This window comes from Lissotriton vulgaris, chromosome 7, assembly GCF_964263255.1.
Source record: "Lissotriton vulgaris chromosome 7, aLisVul1.2, whole genome shotgun sequence".
In the NCBI taxonomy this organism is placed as follows: Eukaryota; Metazoa; Chordata; class Amphibia; order Caudata; family Salamandridae; genus Lissotriton; species Lissotriton vulgaris.
The window spans coordinates 319,764,063-319,790,371 of record NC_141695.1 but is presented as its reverse complement, the minus strand read 5'-3'; the positions used below and the strand labels follow the sequence as shown (position 1 = coordinate 319,790,371).

Sequence of the window (26,309 nt, the reverse complement as noted above, 5' to 3'; positions counted from 1 at the left end):
GCTGAAGTGGATGCAGCTGTGGTCCGTCCAGTGGAGTCCTGTGGTGTGATTGAAGGAGATGTGTTTGCTGGAGGAGAAGATTGGGTCGAGCGTGTGACCGGCGTAGTGGGTGGGGGTGTTCACCAGTTGTTTGAGTCCGAGATTGGCGAGGTTATCCAGCAGGGTAGTGGTGTTGTTGTCATTGTTATTCTCCAGGTGGAAGTTGAGGTCTCCTAGGAGAATGTAGTCATCGGAGGGGAGGGCGTGTGGGCTAACAAAGTCAGCAATGTCTTCGCTGAATTTTGTGCGGGGTCTTGGGGGTCTGTAAATGAGGGTGCCTCTTAGTGTGGTCCTGGGGTCGGTGTGAATATGGAAGTGGAGGTGTTCGGGGGCTATGAGGGTGTCGTCGGAGTTGGTTGAGATGCGGATGGTGTTCTTGTGGACGATGGCGATGCCTCCTCCTTTTTGGTTGGTGCGGTCCCTTCAGATGATCTTGTATCCGACCGGGATGGCTATGGCGATGTCGGGTGCTGAAGAGGCGTTCATCCAGGTTTCCGTGAGGAATGCGACGTCCGGCGACGTGGTGTCGAGTAGGTTCCATAGTTCAATGGCATGTCTGTGGACCGAGTGGGTGTTGATCAGGATGCATTTCAGGTGGTTGTTCTCGGGGCTCTGTTTGGCGTTTGTGGTACTAGTGTGGGTCCTAATGCAGCAGAACTTGCAGGATTTGCAGGTGAAGGGTCCATGAATACGTCCTGGGGCGGCTAGGTGGCAGTCGTGGAGGCGGCCGGTGTTGAGTGCAGTGAGGGTTGCGGCGTCGTAAGTTCGGGAGGGATGGCCTTTGCGGGGGCCAGGGGGTCTGGTGCTGGGCGCGGTCCAGGCGCGGACGGGCGCAGACGGGCTTACCTTTGGCGCGCCTTCGGCGCGCTCAGGGCGTGCCCACTGCGCGTGCCCGCTGCGCGCGAACGCTGCGCGTTTGCCACTCTGACATAAGTGGAGAGTGGAGGGGGGGGCGGAGCGAGGGAGGAGCAGCTGGGAGGCGGGAGCGGGGTGGCGAGGGAGGGAGCGGTGATTGGGCTGAGCAGCGGCAGGGAGCGGGGTGGAGAGGCACAGGGCACAACAAATGGAGTCCAGAACCGAAAACGAAACCAGGGAGGCACAGCGGGCAGCGGTGGCGGCAGCAATCAGGGGGCACAACAATATTAATGCAGCGGGCAGCGGTGTCGGACGCAATCAGGGGGCACAACAATATTGACGCAGGGCAAAAACGAAACAGGCACAACAATTCAAATACAGGGCGAAAAATAAAATAAAGTGATGTACACGACCAGATCCTTGGCGACCTCAGCAGCTATGGGGCACACCAGAAACACAGTGGGCAGCGGGCAGCAATCGAGTGGGCAGCAAATGAGTATGCTTCAGTGTCAGGGCTAGTTAAGTCATTGGGTTTTCAGTATTTTCCTTTTGTACTACAGCTCTCCATGCAGTGCTAACAAGTTGTTTCCTTGTTCACTTCATCTGCAGAGTGCAGCACATCCCATGATGCCACATCCTCCAAACCAGGAGTACATTGTAAAAAGCTGCTGTTCATAGTGTACTGTTGTTTTATCATAACAAGATGGACAAACTTTGTCTCTAAATGTTGAGGCCACACTGTAATTTTAAAACCATGCACAACTATTTACAATACCTCTCAAGACGCACACCCGCAGTTATATTTACTTTTCTTATTGCAAGCATGTGCCCATAGTGTTTCTACTTGTATTCTTATAATGAATCTGGCATTTGTTGACATTGCATGTGTTTTATTGTGGTTATGACAGAGGGTGATTGCAAGAATGAATCCCTGGATGGATGGACGCATGAATGCATGAGTGCAAAGATGAGTGACAGAGTGCTTTTAGGATGACGATTTGATTGCCTAAACCCATCAATGACCCAAAAGACACTTTCATTTATAAACGAGGCCTATTGGCATTGCCAGTGCTTGTTGTAGTCAGTTCTAGATGTCAAGGGAACAAAGGTGTGTTTTTTTATCTGAAAATTCACAAAACGTCCTGCCATAAAGTCTTCGGAAAGATTAAGATGACAAACCTTAGCATTAATGTCTGCTACAAACTACCCATTCTACCCACAAATCTTGGCAGTCACCAGGACCTGCTCCTATCTTTGGAGGATAAGGAGACTGTTTCCTTATCTGGATAATCACCAGATCTCAGCACTGTTGCTATCTTTGTCCTGTCTCTAGCGTATGCCTAGGCTTTTTAGCCCTCTCCCAGTAAAATAGAGGAGGGGTGTTGAAGGAGCATGAAGGTTTAACACTGAACACACGGGGCTTCCTGCTGTTGAATGACATGGACCTATTATTAAAGAGCAAATGTGTTTATAAAGATTCAGTAAAGAAGTAAAAAGACCAGTCAATATGGATGGGGTATCTTATTTATTGATTCGTTTTTAATATAGTGCTCCTGGCTCCGAGGGGGGCAGTCCGTTTTACCACAGTGGTGTCAGTGTACCTACATTAAAAATAAATGTATTCGTCCATGCATAATACTGTATATACAGTTGGGCACAAAAAAGGCATATACAAGTCAAGATATCCATGGAGGAGGATAAAAATAAAGTAAAATATATACACAAACGGTAGCCCAAACACAACCAGCATGTAACTTTCCACAGACCTATCAGGAAGAAGAGAGTGATGCTGGGTTTAGTAGAAGGCCCTTCATCTTCGATTCCAAAATGTCAAGTGATGGAGAAAGATTAATGTGAGTGGGAAGGGCATTTCACATTCTTAGGACGTTTCCTAGGAACCTATGGTCAACAGTGGATATTTTCCCCGACCGAGGTATTTTGAAGAGTAGTGTAGATCTGCTTGTTCGAGTCCTGGTTTTGCCTCACAATCCCACTATGTGGAGAGGTAATGACGAGAATTTAAGGACATTTGCTTTGTATGTGAGGTATGCTGTTTATAGAGGGGACATTCAAGTGTGTTTTACAGTTGTTGATCATCCAAGCTGCAGATTGAACAATACATTTAAGAGGAGCTCTGCATGATGTAGCTCGTCCAGGTAGTAGAGTGCTGCCTTGCTGTATGCATGATATCACTTGCACCCTTCTGGAACACTTGAAATCCTGTTCATGGAAGAAAGGGATTATGTTATTGAGGCACTTGAATTATGGCTCTTGCGGTGATTTTTTTGCTATCAAGGCCAACATTAGGAGCTGTATCTAAAGCAAGGAGAATGCCACTTGTTGAATCACACAAATATATATTTTGATGATGTTGGTTATTCAAAGGTAGGTAAATATGTCAAAAATACTAGTGCTGGATAACAATAGTTAGGGGTGATTATTTTTTTCTAAAATGAACATATTACACAAACGCTATCATTTTATGTCCTGTTTATTTTCCCCATTCTGTGGATGCTGTGTATTTGCCCCTCTGCTCTGCACTTATGTCATTCTTTGACCCATCTGTATTCCACCCTTCCCCCACACCTGTGCTGTTCTGTGCTGCTTTCTGTTGCCCATATAGCCTACGTGTCATCTTTGTTTCCTGTTGATTTTACTCTGTTGTCCACACTCTAGTCATTTTGTTTCCCCTTGTGTTTCCTACCCTCTACGCTGCTCCTAAGCTGTGTAGGTCCTCTGTGCATTCTCATATTTTTCCCCTTAGCCCTAGTCATCCTTTGCCCCTTGTGTTTCCGTCAGTGTGCACCACACACTAGATTTATGTGCCCTTTGTTTTCTGCCCTCTGCCCCCCACAGCAGCTTTCTGTGCTCCCTGTTGATTCTTTCCTTTGTTCCATCCCATGTCATTCTCTGCCTCTTTCCCATCTCCCAGTAGTAATCCCGTTTTTCTCTGCAGCACATTAATGAGCTGACCATGAAGATGAGCGTGGAGGACATTCTCTGCAGAGCCGAAAGCCTGCACCAGCAGTTGGCACAGTGTCAAGTAAGTGCCATGTTCGCTTCACTCGTGTCCTCTTCCTTTCTCCTTCAGCATTTGCCCGCAGCTGACACTGCAGATGATACTACAAGAGTTGCAAGACTTGTGGGTATGGAAAAGCCTGTAAACATTCGTTCTGATCATAGCACAGAGAGCTTTCACCTAGTATGGAGAAGCGCCTCTTATGGATGGGATTGAGAGCGTGAACATCCGGTTCTCTGCTAGTAGGAACTGTGTATGGGTTCCATGTGACCGATGTGTTTGAAGAAAGATGGGACATTAGAAGTGCTGTTTAAGTTGAAAAACAGTGACCTCACCAGCTATCAGTAACATAAGGCTGGAAACTACTTCTCAGTGTACTTCAGTCCTAATCTGCACCAACCAGAGACTTGCAAGTAGTATAACCCTCTACCAAGGTTGTTCAACCACCACACTCCTACCTACACCCTCTCATATTCCAGTACTGGAACCCTTTGACGGCTATAATGGCATTTGCAGTTAGAGTACTGGGACCCACACACTGCGTGCCACGGCAACTCAGTCTGGCTTATTGGTTCCCTCTGCTGCATGTTTCTGTTACAGTTCTGCATACTTTTCATACTCCTGCTATCTAGTGATTGAACGATAAAAGGTCACGTGTAAAAAAACAACAAAAATAAACTTTTCTGATGTATACCTGTTCCGCTAGATTTCTCCATTTCCGAAAGGCCTCCAGGCACCAGACTGTATCTGGGAAAAAATGTTCGCATCAATGGCAATTTAGTGCTGCGAGGTAGTGGCACACAAAGCTACTCATGGTGTCATTAGCCTATAAATCATACTGCATGCCACACAGGTGTCATTCTTTCTTTTTCTGCGCCTGGTCAAGAGATCTTTTTCTGTCTTTTTTTGTCTTTATCTCCCTTTGCGATTGGTCAATGTCAACACCATATTTAAACCCTGTTAACGTGTTGTAAGAGCACATCTTATTTGGATCCCCACAACTTCTACGTGTGGCATCCGGGACCTTACTACAGACCCTCATCCTACATCTCCTGCATATCCATGCACCCGAAGGCCATAGTGGGATGGGAGACCAACTTCTTCTTAGTGAGGGCCTCCAAAAGACACCCCCCAAAACAGTCCCTAACATCCTTATTCAAATAAGGGAGTAATCCCCCAAGCAATCTGCTTGTCAAAAAACAAAATAACCACCACTGGAAGAAGTCCTTCTCTTTGTCGTGGAAATGGTCTCACTCTTGTAACTATTCGAAGTTTCGGTGGCAAAGTTCCTCAACAGTGGTTTCTTCTTCCCTCTTCTCTGGAGCCTATCCCTGTTTTCATAAAAATGATACCAGAGTGTTCTGCTTTGTCCACCCACCTTCTCGAGTTAAACACTATTCAGTAGGTCGAACTGAATATCTCTGAGACTAATGCTCATCACTGCGCAGGCTTTGGTGATTCCGCTAGCTTCGATCCCCAGGCCATTTGACTTTGTGCCTCTGAGCCACTTCTGAGGAACTCCTTGTCTATTAAAGCGCTATCCCATTTACCTCTGGCACATTTTAATGCACTCTCTCCAGTGTCACAATGGTAGGTGTTATTGGTGCTGTCTTAGCCCTCAAATTAAGCGGACGTTACGTGACTCGTGAGAAAAAAAGCTTAGAACCTCCTTGAGGGTCCAAACCGTAGCAGAGCCTCTACTCTCAGAGATTCATTCAAATGGAGGCACTCATTAATTTAGTTTCTGATGTCTTAGACATGCCCATTAGAGATTGTGGGCTTATGGATAGAACTGATTTGTTTGGTAGCACCTCCTACCCTTCCCCCTTGACTACGCAGATGCTGGCTTTTTAACTAGGTCTTCAAAATACAGTAGCTTCGATACATCTTCAGACGACAAGATTCCTTAGCATTCTGGCCTTGCTCAAGAGGAAATTTCTCCTTTATGTCAGTAGTATGGAGCGCAGCAGAGGTGTGCCCTTACCAACTATCATACCTAAATCTAACATCCTTTCTGAAATTCTGCAGCCATCTTTGGTGGACCCAGAAACTATTTTATAATTTAAAGAAGTGTTCACAGGTAGATTGAACAGCATCATAGGCCTTCCGATCTTACAATTTTTGGTGAGGCATCCTTCCTTAGAACACTTGGTGGTTCAAGGGCCTTGAGTAAAGTTTAACCCTAAGGCCTTTCCTACTCGTCGTCTGGACCATGCAGAAAAAAGCTTTTCGATTCAGGCTAGCCATGCACACTGCCAGCGCCACATGCTTTTTCGGATAGTATGCCAACACTTTATGGGAATTGGGAATAATGGCCAGAGTAAGCCTTCCTGGCCACTTGCAAAACCCCTTCTCCAGCTTGATATACAAAGCAATGGTTTGGATGCTTCCTAACAGATTCTTAAATGTGGCCTGGATTCAACCAACACACTTATGAGATAATTGGCCAAGGCAATAAATCTACACAAGCACACCTGGATGCATTCAGCAGGTTTCTAAGGAAAGTTGAAGGAGGCCCAAATGGACATGTCATTCGATTGCTACAAGTTCTTCAGTGAGAAAACTGACTCTTCCCTTGTTTAACAACAGCTGTTCCATGACTCATTTTCCAGGCCTTGCCTTCCTGACAAAAAAAGTTCCTCAACAATCCTTTTTTTCAAGGGCTTGTCAAAGGGCTAACCCTCACGATAATCAACAATCTTTCCAATCGATCCAGATAGCAGTTCTACCAATCTTATCTGATAGAGTTCTCTAGCTGCAGGTTCCTTACCGTAGAATAATCCGCAAGTCTCAGACTGTCGGCAGTCCCCCTGGGCATCGTTCAGCTCTACATCAGCATCATCCACGCCAAAAGGGATGTGCGTTATACCTATATAGGCACTTTAAATGACTTTCTCTCGTGGTGTGACAGGATGTCCCCTAAGAAAGCGTCTGGTTTCAAACTATGAGGTGCCTGTCACAGGCAGTGTCTGAGGCAGACCCACACTTGGTGTGTTTATGGTAGCTGGAGAGGTACCACAATTCCAAGACCTGCAAAGACCGCCTCGCCATACATCCGAAGGCACCGAGGTAGCAACTTCTCAAGCTCCTCGCTGCCCAACATCAAGACAAAGTATTCTGACGAGACTCAGGAGTGTCGGCATTCCAGGCCTTGCGCTTCGACAAGCCTGGGTCAGGAACCGCTTTGCACTTCTTTGACTTCCCTGGACCAACTCCTGCCCAATTTAAGTAATTTAATGAGGCTCTACACCTGGGCGACCTGGTCCTCCTGAGCGCCTTTGGTCCCCAGGGGCTCAGGAGGGGCCCCACTGGATCCTCGCCAGCAGGATTGTCTTACGTGGCAGTCGGGCCCCATGGATGCCATGTTGGATTTGGAGCAGATCTGCCGGTGAGACCTTACTCAGTGCCCACTCCAGTGCTGATGCCCCACGGTGTCGCCATCCCCATCGTCACTCCTGACTCTGGTATGGAGCCAGGCGGGTGTCGCCCAACACTGGTTCCAGTGGCGACTTGGACCATTCTTTTACATTTGAAAGGCTTGGAGAGGAAGACGAATGGGAGGGTCTGGGCACACTTATAGATACCAGCATCCCCTAAATGGGAATGAGGACAACTGGTATGAGGAACTAAAGGAGGCCAGTGGGGTGGACACCTCACCTGACAATGGCCGGGTCGCTCCTCCTACTATGACTACGGAGGGGGAGCCTCTTTCATGAAGGTGGTGCGTAGTGTGGCTGAGGTCTTGGACCTTCAGCTACCCACAGTGGCGGTCAAGACGAACTTCTGATGGATACATCTGCCAGTGGATTCCTCACCTTGCGAATATCCCCAGCGCCAGCAGTAATCGGAAATTTTTTGTAGCTCTCCACGCCGACAAGAACGACGTCACAATAGCATGGCTCTGCTCGCGGCTTCGCTGACGTCACTGGGGCTATAAGAGAGCCTTGTCGGCATGATGACGTCAGTTCCCTTTTTTTAGCACCCTCGACGCTAACGGTTTTCTGGGACTCTCCGTTGGTTTTCTGGATCCTCGACGTCGTAAGGACTTTATCTCTCTATCCCCTTCAGGCTCAAATCAAGGTACTCCAGTTCGAACGACTTCGCCTGAAGTTTCACCGGCGCATTCTCCGATGCCTGCTCAGTCTCCTGTTCCGGTGGATGAAGTTCCGGTCCCTGATGAATCAGTGGCTCCATTGGCTCCACCGTCGGCGCCGTCTGGCCCGAGTCCGGTAATGCCTCAGCCAGAGACTGTCCCGGGGACCTACCCACCTTTCCCTGGCCCTGGTACGAATCCATCACATTACTTGAATGCAATGTATGGAGTCTTCACTAGAGCTATGTACCTCTCTGGAGCTCCTTTCGATCCCATGGGTCCTATGGCCTTTAATCTGGGACTTCCTCAGGCTTATGCTCAGGCTCCCTTTATGTCGTTTCTACCAGCGGCTACGTCCTGGCATTTCCCGGCGCCGAGGACATCGACGCCGTATCCTTTATCTCCGGCGCCATCAGCTTGACCTCGTTCGACTCAGGCTGTGCCTCCGTATCCGAGTTTGACGCCGGCTCCGGATCCGTCAGAGTCGTGTCTGGTGCCGCTGACGCCGCTTACCGAGGATGAGGTCGAGGCAAGCGGTGCAGAGAGTTTTGGAGGAACAACACGATCAAGCATCGGAAGAAATGGAGGAAGGTGAGCTTGAGGAGTCAGAGGACTAGTATGAAGAGCTGATGGAAGCTAGTGGGCTAGATACGTCCCCGGAGTGGGAACTTTCTCCCAATATGGATGCACCTTCTAAAGATGAGGCTTCTTACCACACAGTGATTAGTAAAGCAGCAGAGCTTTTAGATCTGCAACTTCCAACTGCTGAGTTTAAATCTAACATTTTAACTGAGGTACTGCACTCTCCTTCCATTGTGATTGAGCCATTATTGCCCTTTAATGATGCTATCACTGAACCAATGTTGGACGTCTGGCGTAAACCCTTTTCAGCTCCAGCAGTTTCAAAGTCTGTTGCCAGGTGGTACAGGGCGGATTTCCTTACATCTCATCCTTCTCCAGAGAGCCTCGTGGTGCAAGCTGCTTGCTCTAAAAAATCTTCTGGGGCTTTTCCTCAAGTCCCTGGAGACAGAAATTCTAAGAGACTTGATCAATCTGCTAAAAAGGTCTTTTCGTCAGCAAGTATGGCCTTGAAGTCCACTAATGCCACTTGTCTATTGGGCTGTTACATACATGCTCTTATGGACTCAGCGAACCAGATTGTTCCAAAATTGTCTGAAGAGGACAGACTGAATTTTAATGTAGTCTTGGCGGATACTAAAGCGGCTGCACGCCAAGTTATACAGAATGGTCTGGACACTGTTGACTCGGTTGCTAGAATCATGGGTTCTTCTGATGCCAAGAGGAGAAGTGCTTGTCTCCGGTTTTCGGAGTTCTCTCCGGATGTACAGGATACTCTTTTTGACCTCCCTTATGATGCCTCTGGACTGTTTGGTAAACAGGCGGATGCAGCCTTGCAGATGTTCAAAGACAGCAAAGCCACTGCAAAATCTTTGGGCCTGCAGGCGCAGCCTAGAGGCTCCGGGTACAGAAAGTTTCGAGGTTTTGGAAGGTCGTCCGTTCTGTCCTACAAGCAGTCTTAGCAGCAGCAACAAAATCCTCTGTATAAGACCTACAGAGGCAAGAACAGAGGTCGTCAGCCCTCCTCTAGCTCCCCTCCTATTGCCGGTTCAGCAAAGCAGCACTAGATCCACCATTCTGGATCATGTGGGTCCTGTGGGGGGTCGGCTTATCCATTTTCTTCAAGATCGGGAATCGGTCACCAAGGACCTTTTGGTTCTAAATCTTGTGGAAAATGGGTAGACTCTTCCCTTTCGGTAATATCCTCCAAATTACCCTCATTGCCAAGGGGCAAGTTCAGAGGAACATCTTCTGCTTCTACAGGAGGAAGTCCTTACATTGCTAAAGAAAGGTGCAATAGAGGTGGTCCCGGAGCGGGAGAGGGGTCAGGGATGCTACTCCCAGTATTTCCTGATCCCAAGAAGGATGCAAGGTTACGTCCAATCCTAGATCTCAGGATCTTGAACCTTTTTCTGAAGCAGGAGAAGTTCAAGATGCTCACCCTTGCGCAGGTTCTTCAAGTGCTGCAACAGGAGGACTGGATGGTGTCCATCGACTTATAGGATGCGTATTTTCATATTCCTATCCTAAAGTCGCACAGGAAGTATCTCCGTTTTACAGTAGGGTCGCAATACTATCAGTTTGCTGTTCTCCCATTTGGACTTACAACTGCACTTCGAGTCTTCACCAAGTTGATGGCAGTGGTGGCAGCCCATCTCAGGAGGTTGGGGAGTCCAGTTTTCCCCTATCTGGACGACTGGCTGCTCAAAGCGGAGTAGCCAGAGAAGGTGCTTCATCATCTGCAGGTGACAACCCAGCTGTTGTACACATTGGGTTTCTCGATAAACATGCCCAAATCTCACCTGGTGACCTCTCAGCGCAACCTGTTCATAGGGGCGGTACTGGACACTACTGTGTGTCGAGCATTCCCGCCTCCACAAAGGATTCTCGACATTCAGGAAATGATTCCTTTATTCTACAATAGAGCAGTCGTTCCTATCCTGAAGGTCCTTCGCCTGCTCGGTCTGTTTGATTCCTGCATTCTGCTGGTCAACCATGCACGCTGGCATATGAGGGCACTCCAGTGGTGCCTCCACAGGTAGTGGTTTCAACACAATGGGGATCTCGGGGAGTCGAACAAGATCTCCAGAGACACTGCAGCGCATCTGGCTTGGTGGAGCGCGGAGGGCGATCTGTCTCAAGGAAAGCCCTTCCATCTTCATCCATCGATTGCCACAGTGATAACGGATGCATCCACTCTAGGGTGGGGTGCTCATCTGGGGGACCTGAAGATCAAGGGTCTTTGGTCTCTAGAGGGAAGGTTATTTCACATCAACCTTCCAGAGTTGCGGGCGATACATTTGGCGCTCAAGGCCTTTCTCCCTTCCCTTCGCGGTCAGTCGGTTCAAGTCCTGACAGACAACACTACCGCGATGTGGAGCGTCAACAAGCATCGTCTCTGCAGAGAGGCTCTGCATCTCTGGTCCTGGGTTCAGGACCGTCAGATTTGTCTGATGGCAAATCATCTGGCCGGAGTTCTGAACGTGCGCGCAGACAGTCTCAGTCAGCAGTTCTCCGCCGACCACGAGTGGAGGCTTCATCCAGAGGTGGTTCGCCACGTCTTTCGGACGTGGGGAACCCCTCGGGTGGACCTGTTTGTCACTCATGAGAACGCTCACTGCCCGTCATTCTGCAGTCTCCAGTATCCGTTGCAGGGAGCTTTGGGGCACGCGTTTCGGTTGAGTTGGAGCTCACAACTCCTTTACACGTTTCCTCCCATACCCTTGATTCCTCGGGTTCTGAGGAAGATTCGCCAAGACTGGGTCCAAGTCATATTGATCGCCCCGGATTGGCCAAGAAGCGAGTGGTATACAGACCTACTTCACCTCTCGTCGCACCCTCCACTCCGTCTCCCTCTCAGGGCAGACCTCCTCTCGCAGTCGCAGGAGCAGGTTCTACACCCCCACCTCCAGAACTTATACCTTCATGCCTGGAGATTGAATGGGGCAACCTGAATTCTTTGTTCGAGGCATATGAGCTGCAGATTACACACTGTGTATTAGATCGCCACCTTTTGTTGGGTCCGGATGTTTGCAGTTGTTTTTGTCCTGAAAAGTCTTTGGAAGTCACGGGATAGGATAGGCATGGTCATCGGCTCCATCCTTAGATTGTTTTTTTCCACCATCGGGCTCAGATGTGTTTCCTGCGCTCCTGTTTGGAACCGATTTTACTTTGGCGCGCAATCCTCACCCAGTTCGACAGTATTGTCTCGATCGCGCTGCCAATCAACGCGACTCTTCATGACTTCGAAGTCTTCGATTCCAGTCGTCGATGAAGGCCTTCGGGCCTATCTGGGCCTTACTTTCTGGCTCATGGAAAGGACGCCATTTAAGAAGTGTCCTCAATGTGGGTCGAAGTTTCCCCACACCAATCTACATGAGGTGTGCAACCTTTGCCTCTCACAGGAGCACGAGGCCAGAGACTGTTCCGCTTGTGCCTCCTTCCGCTCTAATAAGACGATTCGGGACCAACGAGCCCGAAGAACCATGACTCGCTCGTCTTCTTCGATCCCGGATGGCATTTTCCAAGAGGGCGTTGATGTGCCAGAGCAACAGCAAGAACATGGCGCCGACAGCGACTCCGAGACCGACGACTCAAACGTCGAGGACATCACTCTGGCACAGAGGGTCGTAAGTACACACGTCGACCCCGACCCTTCCTCGACACCCTCCAAAAAGGCTTCGGTCACACCCTCGCCTTCGGGCGCGGGTGCACACCGAGAGACTGCTTCCCATGCCCCGCTTTCCAGCTCAGCAAAGAAGACTAATAAGCCTGTAGACGACTCGGCCTCGAGTCAGCCTATCCCCGGCGCCGGTACACTACTGGCACCGAAAAAGAAGCCATCTTCTTCCACCGCCGTGCCAGCTGCTTCTACATCTAAGCACTCGGCGCCGAAACTGGCACCGGCTCCTCGGCACTAAAAGCTCACTTGGAGCCGAGCAAGAAAGTGCCACCGAAAGCACCCGATTCCCATGCTTCGGTGCCGAAAAAAACGTCAGAGCTGAAAAAACACAGCCCACCGGACAAAGACACTACAAAGCCAAAAGATTCGATCAGTTCGGTCCCGAAAAAGCCTACGGAACCGAAAACCACGGCACCGAAGGATCTACCTTCCACAGAGGAATTGTTCCATCCAGATCCTACAAAAAAGACTCTTGTTAAAGATCCCAAAACTGGTCGATTGACTCTCCGTTCTAAAAAACGACCATTGGAGAAGCCTGCACCAGCTCCTCATTGTAAGAAGAAAGACATTGCAACCTCTCCTCTAAGAATACCTTCTCCTCCTCCTTCTCCTCTTCCTTCTCCTCCTCATCCTCCTCCTCCCCTTCTCCTCCCCCTCCTCCTCCTTCCCCTCCTCCACCACCACCTCCTCTTCCCAAACCACATGACTCCCCTACACCATCCCCTACTCTAGTAGAAGATGATGATGACGTGGATAACACCTCTGATGACACAGGGGGTGGTGCAGATAATGAGCCACTAGATAATCCTAGTCCTCCTGGCTCACCTGACCCTTGGGATGATTAAAGTACCCCAGACGTCCCTAATGTCCCACAAGATGACATATACCCCTCCAGGCTTTCCCCACCAGAGGACACTATGAGATTTAACCAACTTGTCCATAGAGCCGCCCATTAGAGGAGGATTTCCTTATGGATACCTTTGATACCACACAAAGATCCACCTCAATTTTACCCATGCTTAAAGGGGTTATTAAGCATGCACCAGAGGTCTTCAAAGATCCACTCAGGGCTCGGATGATCAACCCCCAAATTGAAAAGAAGTATAAGGCTGTCCCCTCAGACCCAGCCTACAATAAAGGGCCTGCACCACTAGACTCTCTGGTAGTCTCCAATGCATGCAAAAGAGCCAATTCTCAAACATCAGGCGAGGCTCCCCGACCAGATAAAGAGTCTAAACTTCTAGACGCCTCAGGCAAAAGAACCGCGTCATAGGCAGCAAACATTTGGCGTATTGCTAATACTCAGGCACTATTAGCAAGGTACGACAGGACACATTATGACGAGTTAGAATCCATAATGCAACACCTTCCTGATAAGTACAAGAATAGGGCCAATGAGCTTATACAAGAGGGTAAAACCATCCCCAACACCTCTATTTGTTGTGCCCAAGATGCAGCAGATACTGCTTCAAGGGCAATTAATACTAGTGTCATTTTGCGTAGACATGCCTGGCTACGTATTTCAGGTTTCAAACCTGAAGTACAAAGTGGCATACTCAATCAACCCTTTGATGAGCAATATTTATTTGGACCTAATGTGGACGTATCCCTTGAAAAAATGAAAAAGGATATGGACACAACTAAATCTATGGGAGCCTTGCAGTCGCAAGCTCCCAGACGTTCTTTTCGTCGCTCATCCTATAGAGGTATCAATAGAGGCTACTCCTCAGATAGCCCCTCTTCTTCTTATAAAGCCCCTACCCAATCCACCTACAGTAGAGGCTACCAAAGAGGGGGCTATAGAGGCAACAACAACAAAGGCAGAGGCAAAACTAACTACTCCTGCCCCCCACCACATTCCACTCCAGTTGGGGGAAGACTACAACAATTCCTTCCTGTCTGGAACAACATCACATTAGACAGGTGGGTGCAACAAATAATTCAAGCAGGTTACTGTCTAGAACTAACATCTATCCACCCAAACATACCACCCAAACTATGCCCAATGTCTGAAGAACATTTGGTATTGCTCAGGCAGGAGGTAATATCCCTCCTACAAAAAAGCGCAATAGAACCAGTTCCACTGCATCAACAAAACAAGGGTGTTTACTCCCTATACTTTCTTATCCCAAATAAGGACGACTCTCTAAGGCCTATTCTCGACCTCAGAACACTGAACCTGTACATACAATCGGACCACTACCATATGGTCACACTACAGCAGGTTCTTCCTCTCCTTTTACAAAACAACTTCCTTGCCACTATAGATCTCAAGGACGCCTATTTCCACATTCCCATTCACACAGCTCACAGAAAGTACCTCAGATTTGTACTAGACGGTCAGCACTATCAATTCAAAGTACTCCCATTCGGGGTCACAACAGCACCAAGAGTGTTTACCAAATGCCTTGCAGTAGTGGCAGCGCACTTAAGAAGACTGCACATTCACGTCTTCCCACATCTCGACGACTGGCTCATAAAAGCCAACTCATACAATCAGTGTGTACAACACACTCACACCACCATCCAATTACTCCACGACTTTAGGTTCACAGTAAACCACACCAAGTCCCACCTGCAACCGTCCCACGTACAACAATTTCCAGTGCCACAGTAAAGACCTCGACAGCGCAAGCTTATCCCTCTCCTGTCAGGATAACATATATGCAAGCTTTTCTAGCCAAATTCCAACCGCAACACTCTCTTCTAGCTCAAGTGTTCATGCAACTCATTGGAATGATGGCCTCTTGCATATTCATAGTGCCTCATGCAAGACTACAGATGCGTCCTCTTCAAGAGTGTCCAGCACGACAACGGAACCAGGCTCAAGGTCAATTAACAGACACCGCTCTCTGCAATGGTGGAACACCAAAAATCTTTCCAAGGGCCGACCATTCCTAAAGCCAGTTCCCCAAATAGTCATGACAGCACATGCATCGCTCTACGGCTGAGGAGCCCACCTCCTGTAGCACACCATGCAAGGAAGGTGGACACCGCAACAAAAAATACTCCATATCAACCACCAGGAGTTACTAGCTATTTTTCTAGCCCTAAAAGAATTCAAAAGCACATATCGGGCAAAGCTGTCTTATTCCTCCCAGACAACATGACAGCCATGTACTACATAAACAAACAAGGAGGGGCACACTCTCTGCAACTCTCTCCGTTGGTGCAGCAGATATGAAGATGGGCTATACCTCTGAACATCTTCCTTCTAGCCCAACATGTTCCTGGGGTACAAAACACCATAGCTTATCTGTTAACTCATCAAACACAACAGATCCACAAGTGGGAACTTCATCCACAAGTTCTTCAACCGTTCTTTCAGATGTGGGGACAACCTCAGTTCTCCAGTATTAGGGGTGTCTTTCATAGATTCACATGCCTGAATCATTTCCCGTCGTCGGAGTGGGAGTCCCACGGTATATAAAAAAAGTAATAGTATGCCCAAAAATATATAGCAAATACCAGTTATACCAAACCAGGAAGTAAAGTAGCCCCAGCTACAGTAGAAAAAACTTCCACATTAGTGACTATCCCTGTCATTTTGTATAGCCCAAACTGCAGCCAATCAGGCGACAGCACCCACCAGAAGGTTCTCCCCAGAGGCTCAGGCTGTCAGATTTTTTACCGCACGTCGTGTGAAGGGAGTCTCCCTGAGCTCTGCTCAGTTTCTTCATTTACTTCATTTTTATAAAAAAAAAATTTCTTCATATTTCACAGTTTTGTGATATCTTCTTACATGAAGTCTATTTGTTGACCCTGTGTCACTTGTGGGAAGCTGAGACCGTTTCCGGTTATCTTCACGAATATATGGATCATTTTCTCTGCCTGTCGCTGACATGGTAGGATGAGAAGGGGATGTTCTTGTGATTTGGATCTACCCCCCTTCTGATGTGGGAGGATTTTCTTTATTTATATGGCACCTTAATGTTGCAGTGATGTTTTTGGCTTTACTTTACCAGCTGAGGTTGCTTCAAAAGTAAAGGGTCTTTGACCTACTCTGAGTCTGCCTCCCACATCTACGCCCACGAGATTTACTCTCAGGCGTTTAGACTCGTTCTGCGCACTTTTCTTCTGAGAACGTGCCAGCTGGTTGACAAGACGCTCTTTGTATTCTACGACGACAATCTCTGCCGTCACTGGTGCTCTACGGTGTCACAGGGCTACAGGATCCTGTTGACAGTGCCCTCTTATGCACTGGTTGTAAGTCGCAGGGAGCTGCGCAACCGACAAAGAGCTTCGTCGACACACAGCCTCATCATCGAGTGCAATTTTGCCTCGTCGATGGTGAGCCTCGTCGACGACGAGTTTAGCCTCGTCGACGAAATGCCTCGTCGACGGTGCGGGGTGCATCATCGACGGAAAGCATCGTCGACGACGAGGGAGCTTCGTCGACGACGGGCCTCGTCGACCACGAGGGAGCTCCGTCGACGACGAGCCTCGTCGACGGTGCAGGGTGTCCCTCGTCGACGGTGAAGAGCAATCATCGACGGTGAAGAGCAATCGTCGACGGTGAGGAGCCTCGTCGACGGTGAGGAGCCTCGTCGACGGTGAGGTGCCTCGTCGACGGTGAAGAGCCTTGTCGACGTTCGGGAGCCTCTTCAGCTGACATAGTCAACTGAAAGCTTTGGCGACGGTTGGTTCAATACCAGTGGGCCACTGACAGTGGCCCTTTTGACATGTGATCCATCGGCAGTTGGCCATTGGCAGTGGGCCCAGCATATCTTGACTGTCAACAGTGGACATATAAACAGTGCAATTGGGGCCATTAACAGTGGGCACATCGGCAGTTGGCCCGCAGGCTTTAGGTCCGTAAACAGTTGGCCCATTGACGACAGTTCAGCTTAGTCAATAGCAGGCTCGTCGACGACATTCTAAGTCGACAAAATACTCTGTTCATCAATCATCCTCAGTGATGGTGAGTTTTATTGATGAACGTTGGCCAAGTTAAGGACCAGTTTTGTTGACGACAAGAAGTACGTCTACGGAGGGTTTGTAGACTGACAGCGTCAGGAGTCACCTCCATAGTAGTTTAAGGCTGCAACAGTTTTCCTATGTGGACACTGAGGGTCACGTTTTTTGGTTGACCTCTTCGATGCTGGACCCAGTCCATGGTTAGGTTCGTCGAAGCTTGATCCAGTTGGGTTTATGTACAGTGTTCCTTTAGCCTACTTATTAGTCGTAGCCTCCTTTCAGCAAGATCCTCCGGATAGAGAGATGTCTTTTTACTCAACGCCATATTTTCTTGGAATGGCTTAAGACTTAGCCAGACTCTTAGCCTCGGTTTCTTTGGGATGCCATGTCCTGTCCTTTGACGAGATCTTGCATGAATCTTTATTATTCTACCCTCCGGCGGATGTTGGCGGATTTACCCTCCTCATGTAATGAACGGTGACGCGCTTTCGTCAAGACCTTGTCACCAGGATACAGGCGGAAGGTTTTTTTCTCTTTAAATTTTAGATTGGCAGAGATTTTGAGATCTGCTTAAGCCAAAGATCGGCGCTGGTGGCTCTCTCGAGCCTCAAGCACATATTTCCAACGCCAGACATTTCAACTCGCTTGTCTTGTCTCTCAACTTCAATCAGACCCATTTTTTGCACGGGCGGCCAAGAGACATCCTCGCAGCTCTGCTTCTTCTTTGACGTCTACTTTCTCACGACAGAGAAGGTCAATGCTTCATATTGTTTGGGAGAAGAAGTTGTCTACAAGAGCTGCACCCACAGTTCAGCAGGCAATCTTTTAGCTCCCTTAACAAGATCAATTTTTGACATAGGGGCACAGAATGTGCGTATCCATGAATACCCCTAAACTGACGCTTCTAGAATTTTTAACAAAAAGGATGGAAGGAGATCATCATCAACAAAACACTGTGCAGTGCACATTGCATCTTCAAGTTTTGCAGTATTGTGTTGCGGAGTTAGGGTTGGAAGAACCCTTGGTTCTTCGCCTACAAGTTCAAACTGAGATAATGGACGTACCTTTTTATAGATGTTCCTTCTGGGCCATCATATTGGTCAGACAATACCGCGCCTTCGGTTCTCTACAGTACGGGGATCAACCCTTTCGTGGTGCCCGAGGACAGTTTTCACATTTTATTCCAAGAAGTTCCACCCAGTATCCGGTATACAACTGTAGTATTCGACTCTAAATCGTATACAGGAAGTCGTTTTTCCAGGAAACTGCGACTTACCTTAGAGCCCATCCTTAGTCCATTCCAAGTGGGATAAGGGTGGAATATCTCTGGGATTTAATTTGGTCACCGATGCTATTTGTCCGTTGGGAATTCTAATTGTGATGTCAAAAGGACATGCTCTAGAATTTGGCAATTTCTTTTCTGCTACGCCTTCATGGTGACCGTTTTCACTTCATCTATGCGAGTCATTCACAAATTGACTTATGGATCCATCAGGGACCGTCGGAGTGGTTCTGAATCTAATACGGAGTTAGGTTTTTCCTCTCAGTTCCTCATCAACTAGCTGGTCAGAAATGTAGCGCCGGATTTTTGTCATCTCTGCGCAACATTTTTCAAATGTACCTCGAGAAGGTTTTTCAAATATTACTGCCAGAGGACTTGACAAGTGCACTCGACCTCCAGAGTGTCAAGGTTCAGGTGCCAATCCTTCCACAGCACGGGACGTGGCTGTTCTTTACTCTAAGTTATAATCATTTTCTATCACAGGCCTATCTTTTTGGGATTCTCGGTCCACTCCACGTGATTGTTATCTAGATTCTGGCAGCCTATCTGTGTCTGCAATACATACGCATTCATCATTTCTGAGACAAGTTTATTTAAGAAGGATCACTCTTCTTAATAGGCAATCCAGTACATCCAGACTTTGCAGTCACTGTTTCAATGCCTGGTTTTTATCAGTATACCATGTCAAGTCCCAATTATTCCTAGTTACGACACAGAATTTTCTAGGAACAGCAATCAATGCAAATCCAGCAAGGGTGCTTTGTCTCTTACGAATGAGAAGCCTGCAGCTCTTACTTGATGTTTCTTTTACGTACATTACAGTCTATTTCATTAGATTCTCGAAATTTCAACTGGCCATGACCTCCACCTGCATCCTGTTGGTTTCCTTCTGCACAGGATAAAGCTGCTAAAGCAACTGCATAAGCAGTGGTTTCAGGTCTCTGATTCATTTGAAGATCTCATTCTCATTTGAAGATCACTCCTCGATGCGAGAGGTTTTTTCTTGGGTGAATCCAAGACAGAAATTTGTACACAAGGTGTGTTTTTTCCTTCAAAAAGTATCAAATTGCACAATCACCATAGACGCATCCCTCGTGAATTGGGGAGCACTCTTTTAGGGGCTGAAGGTCTACCGGAAATGGAGCCCTCAAATAAGGGGCTTGGTACATCATTCTGCTGAGCGAAGGGCCATCTTCCTTGCCCTCCAATTTTGTTGCGCAATAATTTCAAGGAGACAACTGTATTGTGGCGCATAGACAATACAATTGGTATGCACTATGTCACTAAACACAAAGGGCTAGATCAGCTCTGTTGCCTCAGGAAGCCTGTGATCTATGGGCATAAGCGATACAACGCACACTCAACTTTCTGGCGATTGCATGTTCCTGGTACAAGAAACAGTCTGGCAGGCACTCTCAGCAGGACGACAATTTCCACTCTCGAGTGAGTTTTTCTTCTACGGATGGTGGATTCAATTTTCGCCAGAGGGGTGCATCCAGATCTGGTCTTTTCGCGACCAAGAGGAACAGCACATACTGGTTCTTTTCAAGTTGGCATCCCCACAAGGATTTACAGGGAAATGCGTTTGTCGTCCAACTGATCTCAATCTGCTTCCGTTTTCCACCGATACCTTTGGGTCTCAAAGTTCTGCGGAAGAACAAGATAGAGTGGTGTCGAGGGTTCCTCTTTACCCCTGATAGCTTCGCAAAAACTGGTTTACTGAGTTTTCTCTTTTTTCCAGTCGGAGTGCGAACCAATTCGGTCGTGTCCACCTCCGGATCTATTTTTCTTCCAGAGCGGCCAGGTTTATCACCTGGAACCGCCATTTTTGAGGTCAGCGGCCTGGCCCCTGAGTACCTTTCGTTTGCCCATCTAAACATCCCTGTGGTTTGCAGGGAAGTGTTAGCCATAACAGGGACACGGTCTCAAATGGAAATGTTTTTGCGGTATCTGATATTGTTCGGCTGGACTTCATCCTTTTACTCCTAAAACAGAAAGGATCTTCCAGTTTTTTTTCATTTACCTGGCAAGTTCAGGATTGCCTCATGCAACTCTAATAGTTTTTTACTGGCAGCAGTTCCAGATGCCGACGAGATGGGACCACATCTTTTTATTCTTCAAAAAATATAAATCAATCTTTCAAAGGAATTTTCAGAATGTTTTTTCTACGCCAGTTCGTCCATTACCATCGAGACATCTCAATGTGGTAATAGCGCAGTTCATGTGCTATCCTTTGAACCTATCCTCAGTGATGATCTAAAATTAATTACTTGAAAGGTGTCATTTTCTTTTTATTGGCTTTGACATTCCTCTATTAGAGTCAGTTAGGTTCAGGTTTTATCGGTTCTTCAGCCCTTTCATACAGTTCACTATGACTCTGTGGTGGTTCGCGTTACTCCGGAATTCATACTTACAGTGCCTCCGGAATTTCTTTCGGAACGAGCCTGTAAATTTAAAGGCATCTTTTCCTCCACCACTATCAACAAAGGGGTTTTGCATACACTTGATATTAGGAGAGGTTTCAAATGTTCTATTTACAAGGGATAGTTCGGTTTCGCAGATCCGATCAATTATTTATTAACTAGGGTACGATTAGTTAAAACCCAACAGGATCTTGGCGAACAGTTGCATTATGGATCTCTGCTCCAATCGATTTTTTGCCATGCACAAGTTGGACAGCTTTGCTAGCAACCCCTAGAGCGCACTCTACCAGGGCAATGTCTTCCTCAACTGCTTTGTTTGCTGGAGTTCTTCTCCAGCACATCGGCAGAGCGGCAACCTAGGTTAGCAGGCATGCTTTCACCAATCACTACTGTTGGTTGCAGCCAGTGAGACCGATGTTTCCATGTGTCAAGCAGTTCTATGTAATCTTTTCAACTAAGGTGAGCCTCTGTTCCCACCTCCTTTTTTCCTGCAGTCAGACGCTTATGATACCGTTTTCAGTGTGAACATTCTTCTCTAGATGCATTTTATCATGCTTCGGGCTATGTTAATGCATTTTATATATTTCATGATAATGTGCACAGTTTTACAAGCTGGGTTACTATGGCGTCTGCCTAGCAAGGATATTTACTGCTGTCTACTCTGATTCAGGCATGTGAATCTATGAAAGACACCCCTAATACTGGAGAAGAACAATAGTTACTTACCTGTAATCTGTGGTTCTCCAGTATAGGTGTCTTTCATAGATTCACATGCACCCGCCCACCTCCCCTTCAGAGGCTCTTAGGATACATTGGTTTACTATCACTCCGTGCGAGAAAATCTGACAGCCTGAGCCTCTGGGGAGAACCTTCTGGTGGGTGCTGTCGCCTGATTGGCTGCAGTTTGGGCTATACAAAATGACAGGGATAGTCACTAATGTGGAAGTTTTTTCTACTGTAGCTGGGGCTACTTTACTTCCTGGTTTGGTATAACTGGTATTTGCTATATATTTTTGGGCATACTATTACTTTTTTATATACCGTGGGACTCCCACTCCGACGACAGGGAATGATTCAGGCATGTGAATCTATGAAAGACACCAATACTGGAGAACCACAGATTACAGGTAAGTAACTATTGTTCATACACCTCTTCGCCACCCACGAAAATGCCAAATGCCTAAGCTTCGCCGCCAGGTATCCACAGCCGCTGTCCAAAGGCAATGCGATATGGATGAACTGGTCCGGCAAATTTGCGTAAGCTTTTCCACCTCTCCCACTGTATCCACTAGTGGTGCGCAAGCTTTCGCAACATTCCCTCACTCTCATTCTAGTTGCTCCAACTTGGGCCAGACAACCATGGTACACCACACTACTGCAACTTTCTGTGGTACCGCACCAAAAGCTATACCCGTCTCCACGCTTCCTAACCCAGAACCATGGAGAGATCAGACACCCGGATCCAGCTCAGTTCAACCTAGTGATCTGGCTCCTGAAGTCCTAGAGTTTGGTTACCTTAACCTTCCTCCTGACTGTATGAAGGTTATAAGAAGCTAGACGTCCCACCACTAGGGCATGTTATGCAGCCAAGTGGAAGCGTTTTGTAATATACAGCCATAACAACGACATCAATCCTCTACATGTGTCTATTCCACAAATCATAGGATACTTACTACACCTCCAAAGATGTAACTTAGCGTACATATCTATTAGATTGCATGCCATCGCAGCATACCTGCAAAATAGACAACATCTATCACTTTTTAGAGTACCTGCCATAAAGGCTTTTATGGAAGGCCTCAAAAGAATAATTCCTCCCAGAGCACCACCTTCCCCTGTGTGGAATTTAAACATTGTTCTCGCACGGTTAATGTCCCTTTGAACCTTTACATAAATGTGAATTGCAATTCTTAACTTGGAAAGTTGCTTTCCTTGTAGCTATTACTTCTCTAAGAAGAGTTAGTGAACTACAAGCATTAAACATTCAAGAACCCTTTCTGCAAATGCATCATAATAAAGTTGTTCTCCGTACCAATCCTAAATTCCTTCCAAAAGTCATTTCGCCCTTCCATCTCAACCAATCTGTAGAGCTGCCAGTATTCTTCTCGCAGCCACAGACAGTCGCAGAAAGGGCTCTTCATACCCTAGATGTCAAAAGAGCATTGCTTTACTACATTGAAAGAACACAATCCTTTCGTAAAAGTAAACAACTTTTTGTGTCTTTCTCACCACCACACAAAGGCAACCCCATATCAAAATCTGGGATAGCTAGATGGATTGGCAAATGTATACAAATTTGCACCACAAAGCTAAACGTACATTATCTGTTTCTCCTAAAGCCCACTCTACTAGAAAGATAGGGGCTTCGATGGCATTTTTAGGGAACATTCCCCTAGATGACATCTGCAAAGCAGCCGCACACATTCAAAAAACACTATTGTGTAGATGTGCAAACCAAGCAACAAGCTACTGTGGGCCAGGCTGTACTCAAAACACTGTTTCAAACTAACGCAACAGATACGGGTGGTTGCCGCTAAGAGTGGGTACTGCTATACAATCTATGCACAGTGTGTAATCTGAAGCTCATATGCCTCGAACGGAAAATGCTACTTACCAGTATGCATCTGTTCTTGGCATTTAGAGCTGCAGAGTTACACATGCCCACCCGCCTGCCTGACAACCATTTATCTGTTCCAGTATTATCTTAATTAGATACAGCTTACATGGGTATCCTTCCTGTTTCTTACAAAACTCATTTCCCTGCTGGCGAAAAACAATCTAAGGATGGAGCCTATGCCCATGCCAACTATTGTCCAAAGGAGGAGTTACCTATCCCGTGACTTCCAAAGACTTTTCAGGACAAAAAACAACTGCAAACATCCGGGCCCAACACTAGGTGGCGATCTAATGCACAGTGTGTAACTCTGCAGCTCTACATGCCAAGAACAGATGCATACTGGTAAGTAGCATTTTTCTTCTCTCCCGCCTGAAGTGGTGGACGCGATTTTATCGGCCAGGCGGCACTCCACCAAATCTATCTATTCTTACAGGTGGTTCAAATTTGTCAAATGGTGTGGAGAGAAGTCTATTGACCCTTTGAGAGCTTGTTTATCCAACATCCTTCAGTTTGCTCTCTCTCTAGCCCAACAGGGCTGTGCTGTGGCTGCTGTAAAGGGCTTTTTATCAGCTTTGTCGGTGTTCATTTGCTTGCCGGATCAGCCGTCCTTGTTCAAATCGCCCATTGTGTTAAGGTTCATTAAGGGCCTTACTAACAAGTTTCCGCCCACTCCCTTTATTGTGCTTCAATGGGACTTAAATCTTGTCTTAACCTACTTGATAGGTTCCCCCTTTGAGCCCTTGCACAAGTGTCCCTTGAGACTGTTGTCCTTTAAGACAGTTTTTCTTTAGCCATTACCTCGGCAAGGAGGGTAAGTGAGCTTCAAGCTCGAAACCCCCTTTCTTGACCATCTATGTTGAAAGGATGGTACTCAGGACCAGGGCTGCTTTTCTGCCTAAGGTGGTAACTCCCTTCCATTAGCGGCGGTCCATTACCCTTCCTACCTTCTATCCTCCCCCTCACCCTTCCAAGGAGGAGGAGAGGCTTCACAGTATGGAACTTAAAAGGGTGGTGAGTTTTTACCTCGATAGGACTAAAGACTTTCTTTGTGGTCTTCATTGGTCGCAGGAAAGGCAGAGCGGTGCACAAGCGCACCCTTTCCAGATGGATTATCTTGTGCATCAAGATCTGTTACTCTTTGGCCGGTAAGGATCCTCCAGACGGTATAAGAGCCCACTCTACCAGAGCAAAGTCTTCTACTTCTGCCTTTTCTAGAGGTGTTCCTGTGGAGGACATTTGTAGAGCGGCAACTTGGGCCTCCCTCCACACTTTCGCAAGGCATTACTGCTTAGATTCCGAAGTGAAGCGGGACGGACATTTTGTGCATTCCGTCCTACAGGACTTTTTGGTATAGAAGGGTGGACACCCTCCTTCAGGAGTGGGGACTGCTGTGGGACTCTATTCACAAGGTGAGGAATCCACTGGCAGATGTATCCATCAGAAGAACAAGTTGCTTACTTTCGATAACGCTTTTTCTGGTGGATACAGTGTCTGCCTGTGAATTCCTCACTGACCCACCCCGCCTCCCTGTTGTCCACCCTTGTATACCTGCAATGGTGATAATGTTATAATATCTATATGTTATTTTCAAAGGAAGTGTATTATTTTTTTTGCTTTCCTGCATTGATTTCACACTGTGTGTGTTGGTTTGATTACTGTGTACTGTGTATACTATATATATTTGTGTCAGTCCGTCCGTATGCCTCGAAGGCACGGAAAAAAGGGCGGAACTGACATCATCACGCCAACGAGGCTCTCTTATGGCTCCAGTGACGTCAGCGGAGACACGCTATTGTGACGTCGTCCTCGTCGGCGTGGAGAGGTATAAAAAATTTCCGAATGCTGATGGCGCAGGGGATATTCACAAGGTGAGGAGTCCACTTGCAGATACTGTATCCACCAGAAAAAGCGTTACCGAAGGTAAGTAATTTGTTTGTCTTGACAGAGTTGCTTCACCCGGGAGTTGCCTCTTTGGAACCTTTACTCCCCTTTAATGAAGCCCTTGCCAACATCCTACTCAGGACTTGGTCTACCCCTCCACAGGGGCCTCTGTGCCTAGGACAATTGCCCTTCACCATCGTTCTCCCCTGGGGACCCCAGTTTCATTGACCTGCACCCCACCCCGGAGAGCTTGGTGGTCCAAGCCTCCACTTCTAGGATTAGCCCTGTTTCGTTCCTCCCTACCACTTCACTGTATAGGGAATCCAAGAGGCTGGATACCTTTGGCAAGATAATTTTGTCTTTGGTCAGCCTTGCTCTGTGGTCGGTGAGCACCATGTGCCTTTTGCGCCGATATTCCCACATGATCTGGGATTAGGGTGCCAAGTGCTGCCAGTGGTCTTTGAAGTGGCCTGAGCCATACTCTCCCAAGCTGTTGCTGACCGGAGTGACACAGCAAAGTTCACATATGACGTGACCTGGACACAACTGATTCACTAGGTAGAGCGATTTTATCGTCTGTGGCCTTGTTACACCATGCCTGGCTGAGATTCACTGACTTTCCAGGGGATGTACTTGCCTCGCTTATGGACATTCCCTTTGAGGACTCTTCGTTTTTTGGAGAGAAAGCAGACTTAGCCCCGGAGCGCTTTAAGGACAGCAGGTCCTTGGACTTGTCTGTGACCCTTGTCACCCCCAGTCCGCCTTCCACCCCTTTCGTGGTCATGGAAGAGGTCCCCACTGCGTTCATAACCTCCACCCATGCCACCCATTTACTAATAGAGGACCACTTCTCCTTGCTTCATCAGGAAGTGCTGGCTTTCTTGGGGTGCTGGCATCAGAAGTAGGCTGTGGCTGCTATTCC

At 47.5% G+C, this 26,309-nt stretch overlaps 1 protein-coding gene across 1 annotated transcript in view; it reads left to right on the top strand.

Moving 5' to 3' along the window:
* The window catches only part of TBC1D17 (TBC1 domain family member 17), a 730,802-nt gene that overhangs the window by 648,046 nt on the left and 56,447 nt on the right, over positions 1 to 26,309 (top strand). The window contains exon 16 of the mRNA XM_086930148.1: positions 3,851 to 3,937. Within this exon, the coding sequence (XP_086786274.1) occupies positions 3,851 to 3,937 (87 nt within the window). The remainder of the gene's footprint in view (positions 1 to 3,850; positions 3,938 to 26,309) is intronic.